The sequence below is a fragment of the Ilyonectria robusta genome (assembly GCF_021365365.1).
Source record: "Ilyonectria robusta strain PMI_751 chromosome Unknown BGZ61scaffold_50, whole genome shotgun sequence".
In the NCBI taxonomy this organism is placed as follows: domain Eukaryota; kingdom Fungi; phylum Ascomycota; class Sordariomycetes; order Hypocreales; family Nectriaceae; genus Ilyonectria; species Ilyonectria robusta.
The window spans coordinates 74035-88441 of record NW_025764484.1 but is presented as its reverse complement, the minus strand read 5'-3'; the positions used below and the strand labels follow the sequence as shown (position 1 = coordinate 88441).

Genomic DNA, 14407 nt, shown 5'->3' with positions numbered 1-14407 from the left:
CTTCCTACCGCGATATCCATCGATCCCCTCGGAGCATCTGTCATCGTTTCGTAAACCCATCGTTTTCCCCCGACTACGACAACGAGTTCTTTAGCCTCTAGCTTCGATGGACCCCGTTACTGCTGTTAGTCTCGCTTCGAGTATTCTCACTTTCATCGAGTTCTCCCAGAAGCTCATCAGCGGTACCCTGGAAATATCGCGAGCCGGGGAAACAGCCGACAATGCTCACCTCAGTCATATCAACGAGGACTTGCACGATGTGTCTGGGCACCTTTGTCAGAAGATTGTCGGGACGTCCGAGAATGCGGAAGCTCTGAGAGACATCGCGTCCAAGTGTCGTTCCATCTCGGACGATCTATCCAAGCTTCTGGACACTCTCAAGGCCTCGTCTCAAACATCAACATAGAAAAGCGCTAAGCTTGCAATCCGCAACATGCGAATGAAAGGCCCAGTAGCTGATCTGGAACGTCGACTTGACAAGTACCGCTCACAGCTCCTGCTGCGACTTGTGGTTATCCTTGAGTACGACTTTCCGGTTAACTCCCTGCTAGCCTCCCTAATATACCTACCGAAACGTACGAGGCATGGATTAACAATCTTATAGAGAGCGCCAACTCTGCGTCCAAGTCCAACTGAGCAGCTTTCATACCGACTTGAAGAAAGATTCTGAGTTGGTTATCGAGTACCTGAAAACAATCCAAGATGCCGTCAAGAGACTCGAAACCATTTCACAGAGTCATACCGCTGCCGAGACGTCCAGTAGCCACTCCCCTTCCGATACTTGCCACGTACAACCGGCTCAGTCACAAGGCACAACAACAAAAGTTCTGACTTGAGCCGTATCGAGGCAGCTCTAGACGGTCTTCTTCGTGGGAACTACGGCCCGTCTCCGGAAATCCGAATTCTCCGACATCTTTACTATCCATCCATGTACTCAAGAGAAGACTCGGTCATAGACGCATGTGAGGGCACCTATGCCTGGATCCTGGAAGAGACTGCGGACAGGGACGATGGGTCAGGACCTTCGGATCCCAAAGCGGAACAACAAGACCGTTTGAGGTCAGCTGCGAGGAATGCATTGGCCAACTGGTTACGTAAAGACAGTGGCGTCTTCCACATCTCTGGCCGACCAGGGACAGGCAAATCAACGTTGATGAAATTGCTGCTCAGGCATCCGAGGACTATGCGAGAGCTTGAAACGTGGGCAGGTGATGGCGGATCGAAACTTGTTTTTGGTCACTTCTTCTTCTGGAACTCTGGTGATGAGCCCCAGCGATCGTGGGACGGCCTCTACCGTTCCCTCCTCTTCGAAACCCTCAGAAAGTGCCCCGATCTCATACCAACGGTCTTCCCAAGGCCGTACAAGGCGTTCTCAAGAAGTGGATTCCAAGACAGTATGGATGGGATATACTTTCGGCGGGATGACTATGTCGATGCATTTAATCGGCTCGTCTCAACCTCACCGGGCCCCGAATATCGGTTGTGCTTCTTCATCGACGGTCTTGACGAAATCGGCGCCCAGGACAGCTTCGTGTATCAGACGCTTGCTGACAGTCTCGTAACTGGGTCGTCGAGCGAGAATGTTAAGATACTTGCAACCTCGCGTCCTTACTTTCAATTTCAGGACTCCATTTTCTCTTCCCAACGTCTTCGACTCGACGAGCTGACATCCCATGACATTCGAGTATTTGGGCTTAACACGTTCAAAAAGCGGAAGCGTCTTACCGACGAGATCCAGTCTGCATATCCAGCCTTGGTTGAAAGAGTTGTTGATAAGGCGGAAGGGGTTTTCCTGTGGGCCCATTTGGTCGTCAATTCTCTTATACGCCTGGTTTGCAGTACCAACCGCTGGCGGCACTCGAGAGACGGCTGGACGAGAGTCCACAAGATCTTACCAATCTATACACCCATATACTCGTGACCATTCCTCCACTAGATCGACCCAAGGCCCTCAGCTTTCTGGTTTTTATGGCTTGGAGCCATACCAAACATGAGTTTTCTCCTACAAATGCGTTGTACCTTTCATGGCTGGATGATCTCGGCGCATCTAGCTTCCCTCATAGGGAAAATGAGGGCCCTTATTCAGAAGAAAAAATACAGGACCGGCATCTCCAGGTTGAGTCCCAACTTGGCGACCTCACCCGGGGGCTGTTGGAGGTGAATTCTTCCCACCACAGAGACGAGCACCCGTCTCGGTTCTTTACCAAGCGCGTCGAGTTCTTCCACAAGACCGCCCGCGAGTTCATCTCTGAAAGCCCCGTAGCTCAGGAGTTTCAGAAGCAGCATACGGGTCTCTTTTCTGTCGACTCTCTGGCCAGATTGTGGATGGCAGAGGCAAAGTTTTGTCCAACAAGCATGGCAGGGGAGCTGCCATTTCATCGACATCTCATTGAAAGTCTCGACGACCGAATAACCCCGCGAGCTTGGGAGGCCCTCGACGGTATCGTGGATGCATTCGACGCTCATGTCGACTGGACCTCGCAAACTCGGTCCGCATATGACGCAGTGCCACTCCAGACCCCAACAGGAATAGCGGAAGTGTTCCTGAACCATCCTCCAATGTCGCTCGTGCACCGTATGGCCCAGAAAAACGCGGCGCCCAACTACCTCTCAGTGCACAGGATCAGAAGAGATCCGTCTTTACTGTGCCTGCATGGAACACTATCTCTGCTATTCAGCGCAGCTTACTCAGGCGCACCTGGATCCATCGTTAAGTCGTTACTGGATGAAGGTGCATCTCCAAATGACTTGTTACCAATTCTCCCGACGTGGGAGATTCGTCCACACGCCTCCAGCTGCAAGATATGGGCAGCCTTCTGCGCATTCTTTGGCTCTTTTGCCGTCCTACCGGTAAACCCAGCCGCTGCCCATATTAACCGGACATTAGCTGTCTGGTGGGAGAACATCGAGCAATTTTTATCGGCAGGAGCTAGTCGGGAGTGCTACTTTCTCCTTGACAGAACTCACTATGATCCTATTAGGTCCTGGGTCTTGAAGCCAACCCATGTGATATCACTCAAGGATCTTGCAAACGAGGTGAGGCCCAGGAATTTTGCTGGCATCAATAGCCTTTTGACGCGCTCGCCTACCGCTCTCACCCCTCTCATGGCGGGACTTCAATATGTATTTCCGAACTTTCCTGTCACACAGGCATCCGTGCCTGCGGAGTTGCGGCATTATCGCCAGTTCCACCTTGATATGCAACCTCCTTGGAAGCCGGAATGGCACAGTGCCGAAAAATATATGAGTAGATTTGACAGCTCATACTTCGTCCTCCACTCTGTTTGGTGTGGTGGTGAGGTATTAGAAGCAAAAGGCCTTAGAGTCCGCTTGTCCTAACAGGACATCGGGCCCTGGCGCGCCCTAGTCTTTGTAGCTCTTTGATTCACTTTTGTGGCGTTTCAGCCTAAGTTGAGGCGCATACTTGATGGCTTGATGAGGCGTGTATGTTGTGGTGCAGGCGGAATTGCACGGACCGTTCCGTGGCCCGAGTCGCTGAGGGAGAGCGGGGGCGGAAACAGGAGACCGGTCCCCTACGGGGTCCGCCAATGCCTTTTCGGAACGAGTTGAGAACTTGAGAAGTAAGGCACTTACAGGAGACCGGTCCCCTACGGGGTCCGCCAATGCCTTTTCGGAACGAGTTGAGAGCTTGAGAAGTAAGGCGCTTAAAGTAAGGCGCTTACGCTTACAAGGGTGGGTGGCGTCTGTGTGTGACCATTATTTTTTTGCCTTTTGCGCGCACAAGCTCTGGCTTACTACTCAGACTACTCAGACCCCACATTCGACAGCATTGTAGTTTAACGCTGCTTCGTGTCTTATTTCTTTACCTTTTGGCACATCCAATTTATTCAATCTGAATCTTCCTCAAGAGATGGCATTGAATAATTCTCCATGACTATTGATTACTCGAAATGGGATAACATGGACACGGATTCAGAATCAGAAATTTCGCCTCCGTTAGTCCCTACGCCCCAAGCTCCTGCTCCAGCAGCCCCACAATCAGGTGCATCAGCTACAGCAGCGCCAGTCACAAGCAGTAGACCAGGATCCATCCAAGCCGTCATCGTCAATGCGATGTTGAGAGAATCAGATTCGCACCTTGGTCCGTGACAATGATCCAGGTAGATCATCCCGTCTTCTCTAATTACATCCCCCCCGTCCCGAGACTTATCCAGGTTCCGCTGGTCTTTCACCGTGTCGGCACTCAGTCTGCAAACCGGGCCGACCTCGACAACCAAATGATCACGTATCTCAACAATCGACGATGAATCCGGGTTTGCGCCCTCGGAGTGGCGTTCCTACCTTGCCGCGAGGATTTGCTGACTTTCAAATAAGCGTCTCGTTTCTGCTGCCAGATCCGTCAACCTCTGCATGGCATCAATTATGCCTTGGTCTGGCTGATTCCCGATGAAATCCTGCGGCCGTACGGGACTAAGAAGCTTGATGCCCTGTAGTGTTCTGCACCTAGATATTTGTACATAGAGGCTGGTAAAATCGCATTTCGAAGGCTGACCATTCGTCATACGGTTTCCTCGCAGCTCCAAGAGCACGTCCTCAAAAGTCTTGCCCTGGGATTTATAGTCAGTGAGGACAAAGGATGGGACAACTGGCAGCCCTCGCCGAGCGCATTTCCCGGATAGGAACTTGTAGTGTGAGTTGGCTGGATCTAGGGTATGCGTGGTAGGCCGGATGAGCACGGTGCCCGTTGGGAGGGCTGGGATTGCTAAATCCTTTATTTCTTGCGACTCTAACAATATGCCCAGTGGCGGTCCAAAATGGATGGTAACGTCGTCCGCAAGATGGTAGCCTGGGGATTTCGGATCGGGAATGATGTCCGCAGACGCAAACTCCGCCCCATTTACAACCTTTAAGCCGGTGTATGTATTTTTGTTGATAACTACAGGCATCCCCTGGGCGTAGAAGAAGACGCCAGGGATCTTGCAGTTGGAGTTGTCGCGTTGTTCGATGGTCTGGGCCACCTCCTGCTGGGATAACGCCCGACTGCGCCAGGCGTGGGTTGAGACGAAGACCGAGATATGTCTCCTGCGAAAGCGGGCCCAGTCTACCACGGCTTCCGTGTTGAGGCTCCATCGGTTACGGTTGAGTGGTGTTATGGCGCGCAAGCCATCTTTGAAGGTGAGTTGGGAGCGGTCCACGAGCTTGGTGTTGAGTAGGTCAAGGTCCTCCATTGTCTGGGTTCCAGCCCGTATTCTGTCCAAAAGGGCGCCTAGTTGTGGATCGTCTCGGGCGCGGACTTGTTCCTCAAGGAGAATAACAGTCTTGAACAATAGCCACAGACTGTGGCCGCGGTGGTGAGAAATAGTTGCCTGTCCTAGGGAGGCCGTGTAAGCGAGATCCGCCATTCGGTCCACCAAGAGGCTTGTTTCTAGCACGGGGGCAAACTGGTAGAAATCTCCCATCAAGAGAACAACGGGAATACTGCCAAATGGCTTATCGGGGCAGTCGCGGAGGGCCTGAAGATGGCAGCTGGCATTGAACAGAGTGGCCCCCCCGAGCATGCTCACTTCGTCGATCACGAGAGCCAACTTCTGCTTCCACATCCATTTCTTCGCTTCCGAGAATGTTGGAGGCTGTTTTTTGTTGTAAGAACGGTGGGTGTCTAGTCCCAAGGCCGAGTGAAGTGTGGTGCCGCCGATCTGGGCGGCAGCACTGCCTGATGTACCGGTAATATGGAGGTGATGTGGGTGACCTCTGGCAGTGAACACGTCCCGCAAGGCATCGACAATCCTCGACTTTCCAGTACCACCTGGACCTCCGACGTACTGAAGATGTTGACCGGCGGAGTCAGGGTTGGCGATATATTTGTCCAAGAAGCGGCACACGAGTTGTAGTGCCATGCTCTGCAGATCGTTGAGCGAATAGCTGGAGGCGGCAAGAAGTCCTAGCTCTACGAATCCTCTAGTGGGACCCACCTCAACAAACATCCGAGGATTTTGTGTGACTGGGTATTCATGTTGTCTCGGAATGGGAATTTCTATGTCACACTGCCGAGCAAGCAGATCGTCGATGTCGGCGTCACCAATGGAGGTTGTACCACCTTGGAGGCCGCCCTCCATCTCATCGAGCATCCGGAGATGCAGCAAATCCTGGGCCTTTGCCGCAGCTTGAAGATCTTGTGCAGAAGGAATAGGGCACTGGGATAATGGACTATTCTGGTTATGGCGGATCTGCTGATAAAAACTGTCGTGACGTTGGACGAAAGGCCGATCCTCTTCGACAGGGTTCTCATAGCACAGATCCTGGATCAGGCTCTGCAGGACTGGGGAGTCTCTCGTTGCATCAGAGTCTCGCACGGCACTTCGAAGAGTCTGGAGGAGAGCTGTATAGGTTTGGTGATGCTCTGCCACAGTTGGCTCTGCTGAGATGGGCTCGTCGCTATAATCGCCCTCATCCAGAGGAAAGTCCACATCCACTGTGTCGTCCCCTTCCGACCGGCTGGCCCAGAGCTTTGCGTCTTTACGAGCATCCTCGGCCGACTTTCTGAGGAGGGAGATGTTTGAGACATGGGACCGCAGGCGAGGACAGAGCCTAGCAGCACAGTGAAGCCATATGCCTGTGATATCACCCTGCGTCTCGGAGAGGAAGTTTTCCCATGGCACAAACAAGGCCAGATGGAGAACCGAGTTGCTGCACAGATTGTCAGAGATGGCTCGGGGGTGAATGGGGCAGCAATGGGAGCGTACCGTTTGAAGTACACCGGGTGCTCGTCCATGTGGTCGTCGCTAATGAATCCCTGAAAGATCGGCACCGCGTACTCGGGCGGTTCGCGAAGCTTTTGGATCCATCCGTAGCACTCCGGAGGTCCCTCCAGAGCTAAGTGGGTTTCATCTTCATCTCGGTCGCGGCGACGCTCCAGGGTAATCGTAGACATATAATCATAGAGGCACACGTCTCTCAGAACTTGACCTCGGTAGGCGTATGCATCCAGGTACAATAAAGTCCGACCACTTTCCCGAAATTGTACCGTTTCTGATGGCTCCTCGGCATCTGTTGTTTGTGTGCTGGCTTGGCGACGGAGGTGTATCCAACGCCGAAAAATAGTCCAATAGAGTGCGGTCAAGTTTATGTAGGACCATTGCGGCACGTTAGTAAAGTCCGTTTGATAGCCAAGCAGGAAGTAACAGACCTCCACGGCCGAAAGCTGTCTCTCGGAAAATATCCGATTGGCGGCCCTCATCAGAAACTGACGGCTCTCGTTCACTACGGCCTGGCGCTGGGCATCCTGCTCAGCAAGATTCGGCTCGGGATTCCTCAGCGACGCAGATTCACGAAGCTGTCGAAGAACATCAGCCGCGAAGACAAGGCGTTTCCACATGGGCGTGTCCAATTTCGTGGCGTAGTTCGTGATGTAGAATACCATGGCGAGTCCCTTGGTTCTCGTCAAGATCATCGAGATGTCGTGGTTGTGACGGAGGCCGACTGCCATTGCTTTGTTATACCGGTTGACGAGCGGGTGGCTCCGCCGGATCCTGAGCAGGCCGTCCTCCGTGAATCCGGTGTCGTCGACGATCTTCCAAGGCGCTTTGAATCGACAAGCTGTCCGTTTGTGCTTACCTGCACCCTCTCCGACGAGTCCTTTGAGAGAATACTTGATACAGGTGTAGGTGTGCGAGTGCACCTGGCAACAGTACGCAATGTAATTAGACTCCTTGTCGAAGACTGCTGCGAGAGCCTCGGTGTCTTGCATTATTTCCTCGACCGGGTCAATTGGCTTTCTCTCCTTTCTGACAACTTTTCCGGCTTCCTCATCTAAACATTCATGAAATACCGAGTCTAGATACCGAACCACTTGGGCACGATATTCTCCCTCCTCGGGTTTCGCCATATCATCGATCAGGGAAGGCAACTGCATATTACCCTCCAACCAGAGTAGTCCATGCAAGTGTAGACTGCCACGGTCATTCGTCTCGACTGTTGCGTAGTAATGGCTGATCTTGCCGAAAACCGATTCTTGGCCCGCCCTGACGTATTTCTCAAAGAACAGCGAGATTTCTCGATGGAAGAAGATGGCGGCGCTAACTGGGTCCATGGTGCTGAGGGCGATCCTGTCATACCTTCCCCGGAGATCGGCTAGCAGTTCCTTTGCCGTGTCATGCTCGTGGAGCCTGTGGATGGAGAGCCACATCTTGACCGGATTGTTGATATCGTTGGGGTTGACGGTGATCCAAATAGCAGGCATACCGGTCCAGACGTTCACTGCTTGTATCTTCCTCCGCATCAAGAGTCGAGTTTCGTTGGAGAGCGGCTGTGCGTGGCCAAAGATGGACAATTCGCGAAGCAAGAACGATATGTCCGGATCTGTCTTGGTCCTTGTCTCCCGCATCTCCTCCTCGGCTCTTTTTAGGCGGTCCGCCGTCAGGCGTCCAAAGACCCGTTCCAGTCTGTCGAACGAGCCCCTTGCCATACGGACCATGCTGATACGTCGGTTCGTGGATCGCAGGAGGATGTTGAAGACCAAGAAACAAAAGACCGGATGGGTAGCAAACCGACCCCCATGTCGTCGCAACACATATTTGGCCCAATAATTGAGCGAGTGATTTGCACCGCGCCTTGCTGGCTCCGAAGCGTCGTGTAAATTGCCGTCTGGCTCGCTTAGCGCCTTAGGGCCACCTCTCCCCCACGGGAAAAGCTTCGGAAAGGTCCGTGGAAAGAAGTCCTCGTGCAGGTTGTCCGCGAAATCCGCACCTCGCTCGACTCGGATGAACGGTTGGTCTCCTGCTGCGTGGACAGCCATAGCGGAAGGTTCAACATTATTGCCGTGTCCAGTATGACTCGGCTGGATAGCCTCAGCTAGGAAGGATAGCTTATCAGCCTCAGCGAAAGCGGACGGCCCGTCCAGAGGAAACATGCCGGACGTTGACGTCTCGTATAGGATATCACCGTCACGGTCGAGGCTCTCTGGGTCAGGAGCAGACATATGGGCATTTTCAGGTGGTGGGTGAGGCTGTTCCATCGACGCATTGTCAACTGAGATAGGGGTGTCGTCGCTTGGGTCTGGTCGTAGCGAGGTGAGGAGGTCTTCAATGCTTGTGAAACGGTTCTCCTCTAATCCGCGATCGGTATTCGGGACGATTGGGTCAGTTTGTGTCTTTTCCACCGCCGAGGGTTCCTCCCTCTGCATCCGCTCCATGAGAACGGCGGGAACATTTGAGCCCTCTGCGTAGTGCCAGCTCTGTATTTCATCCAGGTTGATTTCAATGTCCCTGTAAAGGGGATTGTTCCTCTGTAGCCACAAAAGGGCAGCGGTTACTCGAGACTTGCGCACCTGAAGAAGCGTCCCCACTTCCGCTGGGCTTGGTCTATTGGCGCCGCTCCAAGAGACATGGATGTTCTCGATTGTCTGAAGAAGCGGGTGAGGGAGCACCGTGGCAACTAGGTCATCTACATTATTCGGAAATACGACAATGTGACCCTTCACGTGTTTCCGGTAACTGACACCTGACGGCGATTTGTTATCAACAGTGAACTTCGTGATATAGCCGAAAGGGGCCTGAAGAGCGATCAGTCTCTCCTCGACAGGAGAGAGGCCATCGAGCTCCCTAGGATAACGATGCTCACATCCGATATCCATGTTGTTGACCGAGCAGGCCTTTGGCAGCTTCCCTTTTTCAAAACCGCTGCGGCACTCGAGGCAAATGTCGACCCCATCGCCACCATCTGGTGGGAGACACTTCTTGCATTTCTGAAGAGCCGTCGTAGCCTGCACCAACGCGGGAATCAAGTAATTTCTCCACTGGGTGGTAGTGAGCTTGGCTCGCGGGCATTTCCTGTAGCAAAATATGCAATGGGAAATGGATAACGTGCTCTCGTCGGTGAAGGCCTCATAGAATGACTTCGAAGTCTCAATTTGAAGGGCGAGGGGGACTTCTTTGCACCAGGATCTTGATAACGATGCGTCCCTCTTAGCGTGAAAGCACGACTCTCGGTATTGTAGAAATGCGTCGAGGGATTGCTGCTGGAGTTGGACGGTCTCGTGCAGCTGCCTAGGCCTTTTCCGGGAGCGGCTTGGCCCCGAGGGCGGTGGAGTCAGAAGGCCTTCTTGTTGTGCTCGATGGCGCTTGCGGGAAGGCGGTGTCTGCGGAGGACGGAAGGTCGGTTCGGGGGTGATTGGCCCTTGTACCGGCTCGGTATCGGTCGCCGTTAGGCGGTCCAGATCATCACACGTGCGGGGACGGGCCGTTCCTCCGGAGTGCCGCCGGTTTAGCTCATCCAATGTACGAGCGATCTCTTCGGGAGGTAATAAGATCTTCCCCTGTCGGACAGTGCCTTGCGTCCGATGAAGTGTTTCTTCCGCATGCTGGCGGTCTAGGTTCTTCAATGTACGTGTGATCTCCTCAGTTGGTAGTCCAAGCCTGCCGTCTCGGAGCTGCGACTCCACGGCCTCTTGTGGACGCTCTCCTTGTCTCCGACGGGTAGTTTCTTCGGTATGCTGCCGATCTAGATCAGCCAACGTACGGGTGATCTCCTCGAGGGGCACCATGACCCTCTCGCCTTGGGTCTGTGGCTTCGATGCTTCTTGCTGGCGACCCCGTTCTCTCTGATGGGCTGTGTGTTCGGTATGCCGGTGATCCAAACCATCGATTGTACGGTTATCCTCCTCAAGGGGTACCCTGAGCTTCCCATTTGGGAGATCTGATTCCATGACCTCCCGGGACCGAGCTATTCGCCTTCTACGAGTTGTTTCTTCGGCACGCTGACGGTCTAGGTCATTCATCGTGCGGGCGATTTCCTCCGGAGGTAACATGGCCTTCCCACCTCCCCTCCCGCGGGCTCTTTCTTCCACATGCTGGCGGTCCAGGTCGCTTAACGTACGGCGAATCTCGTCAAGAGGGACTCTAACCGGCTCCTGTGAGGAATTTCGGAGAACCTGTATGGCCGTCTCGTCAACGAAGGCTCCACCCGGCCGGTTTCGTGGCTGGGTAGTTTCGAAGCCCCGCTGAGCTCGGTCTCGAGCGCGTTGGCGGTCTAGATCTTCCAGCGTTCGGCGAATCTCTTCAAGCGGAACCTTCACTGGCTCTGGTCGAGGCATGGTGTAAGCGGGAACAGCAGGATCTGCTCGTGTGAAGAGCGAAAAAGAATAGGCAGAGAAAAGGGCGCCATGCCGGACCGATAGAGGGCCAAACGGGAGAAATAAGCGTGTCCATCGTCGAAGAAACTGGCCTTGAGAGCCCAAGGGAGGCACGAGGGAAGGGTCAATGCACTGTTGTAGCTCGTTCTATCACAGCAGCAGTTTCCTGGAGCTGGCAACTGCGCAAAGCGTGGCCCGTCAAAGATCAGGTCGCTCATTCGTAGTGTCACACGGATAGGGCCTATCCGAGCCGGAAAGAGACTATCCGAAGGATCAGGGCTCCTAATAGTGCAGACCATTTACACTATTAGTGCAGACTACAATCCAAGATCAATAATCAATCCACGACGGGCGTTCGTGGATTGACGACTAGGATGATGCGCCCCTTGAAACGAGCCTTGTTGATCCGGATCGCACCAGTGAATTGATCAGAAATATCCAAAACAAAGTGGTTGGCACAGCAACAATCATGGGTACCCTGGTTTTGTAACACCATGCCAACAACCTAGCGTACTTAGCGTCCACACCGGGCGTCCGTATTCCCTGCCCTGATCTGCAGTCTGCACTAATAGTCTAAATGGTCTGCACTATTAGGAGCCCTGTTGATAGCTGGTATAGCTAGATAGTCTCCTGCACGCCCCATGCCCTTCGGGAGGCTGGGAATATCTATTCCCCCCGGCGTTAAATAAAAGAAGAAGAAGAAGAAGAAGAAGCAGCTTAACAACGGCCTCGTGCCCGTTCTCGGCGGCATACCACAGCGGCGTCCAACCATCACTGTCTGTCGACTCGATGTTGGCTCCCCCCTCGAGAAGCAGTTTGACAATGGCCTCGTGCCCCCTCTCTGCTGCCCATAACAGCAGTGTCTTGCCGAATATCGAGTCTTTGGTCTCCAGGTCAGCGCCCTTTTCGACTAGCAGCCTGACGATCTCATCGTGGCCCTTCTCTGCCGCCCGGAATAGCAGCGTCTGAATCTCATCGTCCTTTGTATTCATATCGACGATCCCCCGTTCCAGTACTTTAAGTAGCAGACTGTATATCACCGGTTCATGCTCTGAAATGCACCAGCCGTGCTGCAGCCAATATTGCTTCGCATAGGAGTAAAATTGGAACTGATCTACAGAAGGCGATTTAAAATGCTTGCTTGCATCTGCGAGGACTTTGCCAATGTCGCAGTTAGGCTGTCTCCGGGACTGCAAAAGCTTTAACGCAAGGCTTCGAACGCTGCCCGAAGCGTCTATCGAGCGGATGATCCTGGACGGCGCTGCTTCAGCCGGTATTTGCGGGACTACCATAGTAGATAGTTGAGTATCGAAAACATTGTAATTGAGGTAGGTGATGATAACCTCTCTCATCGTCCTATTTGCGCTGTCCACTGTAAATATCGCGCCAGTCGAGTGTCTGAAACCGCCAAGGAGGAATTGCTTGACGCTATGGTGCACCAATCTTACGGTCGGCTCTTCTTCATCGACGGCAATGAGGCTTCCGCAGCGGGCCAACGCCGAATATACATCGTTGGGGAGCCGTGCCGGGTTCCAGACAGCATCGCCTGGAACTACGCTCAAGGCTTCTCGAAGTTCCTCCGTGGTCAAAGGCCGGTGAGCTACGGCAACAAGCTCAAATATCCGCGTCTGATAATGCTTTCCTAACTCTCCTGATCTCTGCAGAATACGAGAAAACGTTTCTGGGAGATCTTTTGGGAGGTCCTTCAAGGCCAGGCGAATGGCTTCATCTGTCTTCGCGGCGCACAAGGATTCTATCTGAAGAGCCACCCAGAGGAACATTCCCTGAGCACCTTGCAGCAGGGCGTCCTCTATTTCAAGGATAAGCGCAGGGTCCCCTATCGTGAGCCGCTTTCTAGGTTCTCTGGATTCTATGCGCCTCTCCAGCTCTGCACTGATGAAGCCTGCAATATCGGGATTGTCGTCAGGAATCGCAATGGTGCTATGTTTGGCGAACAGTTCCGGGCTCAACCTCAAGACATTATCGGCCTCCAATCTAAATGAAACGCAAATACGCAGTGCGAATGCGTCCTGGAGTTTCCGGAGTTGTTGAATTAATGTCCCTCTCTGAAGATCATCACATTCATCCAGCCCGTCCAGGACAAAGGAAGCTTTGGAGTCAGGTGGAAGGGCGCGCTGGAGGATGCTGAGTATTCTTTCGGAATCCACTGAAGTAGTCTTATCGACGAGTTCCTCTACCATGGTGAGGTCTGGAATTGGGCGCAACAATTGTCGAGCCAAAGAGCCAAAGACTGTGCGCGCTTTCAAGCTCTCGGAAATGTCGTGGCGACAAAAGAAATACGCCACTGGGCATTCCGTACTTTGAACATGAAGGTTTAAATCATCGACAATATTGGCCAGCAGAACGGACTTTCCCGACCCTAGCTTGCCTTTACACACTAGTGTGCAAGAATCTGCTCGGACTTTCCAGCGCTGGTATTCAGGGGCCTGGTTGAACAAAGTCGCGTTTCCAACCTTTCGAATCTCCTTCCACGTCTTCTGATAGTCGTATGTGGAGCAGGAATCGAGGACACGGGCATGAACCTTCAGCCTTTGGCGGTGCGACTCGGATTCAGAGAACCTCAACAGAGCTTTGAAGCGGGAGCTCTGCTCCTCAATGGTCTGACCCATCAGCAGGCTCACCTCCTCTCTGATCAAACTGGCCCACCGGTCGAGCTCCGATTGGTAGTTCTTCATATCGGAGTCGCTTGGGAACGACACCAGCTGTCCCAAGATCGACTTCTTTGTCAACTTCAACAGCTGGTGACAGAGACGAACAACCACGATGAAATATTCAGCCAGATGCGACTGCAGAATCTTGGACCGGGGATAGAGCAAAGCCATCTTTTCGTAACGGGGAGCCGAGCGACCGACGATCATGAGAAGAGTCGACAACTTTTCGAGGCAGGAAGAGAAGTTTACGAGCGACTATGTAGGACGTCAGCTGGAGAACGAAAGAATGAGATTGGAAAAGACCAACAAGCAATGTCATTCGCACCAGTGACCAGACGCCGCATGCAATCATGTTCTGGGAACCGCCAACTATGATGTCCCCGAGCGCCGCGAACTGCTGAACGGCTTGTAGTACATTGGTCAAACGAGGTCCGAAACATCGCCCGCCACCGAGCTTCCCGGAGGTGTGACGGTCAATTTCGGCCGTGAGTCGCATGACATCGTGGATACCTGGGGGGGATTTGCACGATTGGGATCTGTAGGTACGGAAGGTAGCCTTCTGCTCGGTGGAAAGATCTGCCTCGAACTCCGAAGCGGCTTGCGCCAGGCGAATCTCAGCCTTCAGCGGCGCGGCTTTTGCCAGTGC

The 14407-nt window shown here is 53.3% G+C and overlaps 6 protein-coding genes across 6 annotated transcripts; 5 read left to right on the top strand and 1 right to left on the bottom strand.

Annotated features, from left to right (window-relative positions):
• Window positions 1-106: 106 nt before the first annotated feature.
• BGZ61DRAFT_540902 (uncharacterized protein) lies at window positions 107-406 on the top strand (the record flags this gene model as incomplete). The annotated part of the gene is made up of 1 exon (XM_046254969.1): window positions 107-406. One exon carries the CDS (start codon window positions 107-109, stop codon window positions 404-406), a length of 300 nt encoding a protein of 99 aa, XP_046094907.1.
• Window positions 407-898: 492 nt separating this feature from the next.
• On the top strand, window positions 899-1921 carry BGZ61DRAFT_372296 (uncharacterized protein; the record flags this gene model as incomplete). The annotated part of the gene is made up of 2 exons (XM_046242167.1): window positions 899-1014; window positions 1072-1921. Coding segments are annotated over 2 exons (966 nt in total), but the record flags the coding sequence as incomplete, so codon positions are not given.
• On the top strand, window positions 1766-3621 carry BGZ61DRAFT_189311 (uncharacterized protein). Its single transcript, XM_046237787.1, has one exon. It carries the CDS (start codon window positions 1969-1971, stop codon window positions 3337-3339), a length of 1371 nt encoding a protein of 456 aa, XP_046094905.1. The 5' UTR covers window positions 1766-1968; the 3' UTR covers window positions 3340-3621.
• A 233-nt stretch (window positions 3622-3854) lies between these two features.
• Window positions 3855-4130, top strand: BGZ61DRAFT_466510 (uncharacterized protein; the record flags this gene model as incomplete). The annotated part of the gene is made up of 1 exon (XM_046247680.1): window positions 3855-4130. A coding segment is annotated over exon 1 (190 nt), but the record flags the coding sequence as incomplete, so codon positions are not given.
• BGZ61DRAFT_466509 (uncharacterized protein) lies at window positions 3995-4760 on the top strand. Its single transcript, XM_046247679.1, has 2 exons — window positions 3995-4246; window positions 4336-4760. Exons 1-2 carry the CDS (start codon window positions 4113-4115, stop codon window positions 4409-4411), a joined length of 210 nt encoding a protein of 69 aa, XP_046094903.1. The 5' UTR covers window positions 3995-4112; the 3' UTR covers window positions 4412-4760.
• Window positions 4761-11679: 6919 nt separating this feature from the next.
• Window positions 11680-14113, bottom strand: BGZ61DRAFT_372239 (uncharacterized protein; the record flags this gene model as incomplete). The annotated part of the gene is made up of 2 exons (XM_046242162.1): window positions 11680-14016; window positions 14087-14113. The coding sequence occupies 2 exons, from the start codon at window positions 14111-14113 to the stop codon at window positions 11680-11682; spliced, it is 2364 nt and encodes a 787-aa protein (XP_046094902.1).
• Between the last annotated feature and the right edge of the window lie 294 nt (window positions 14114-14407).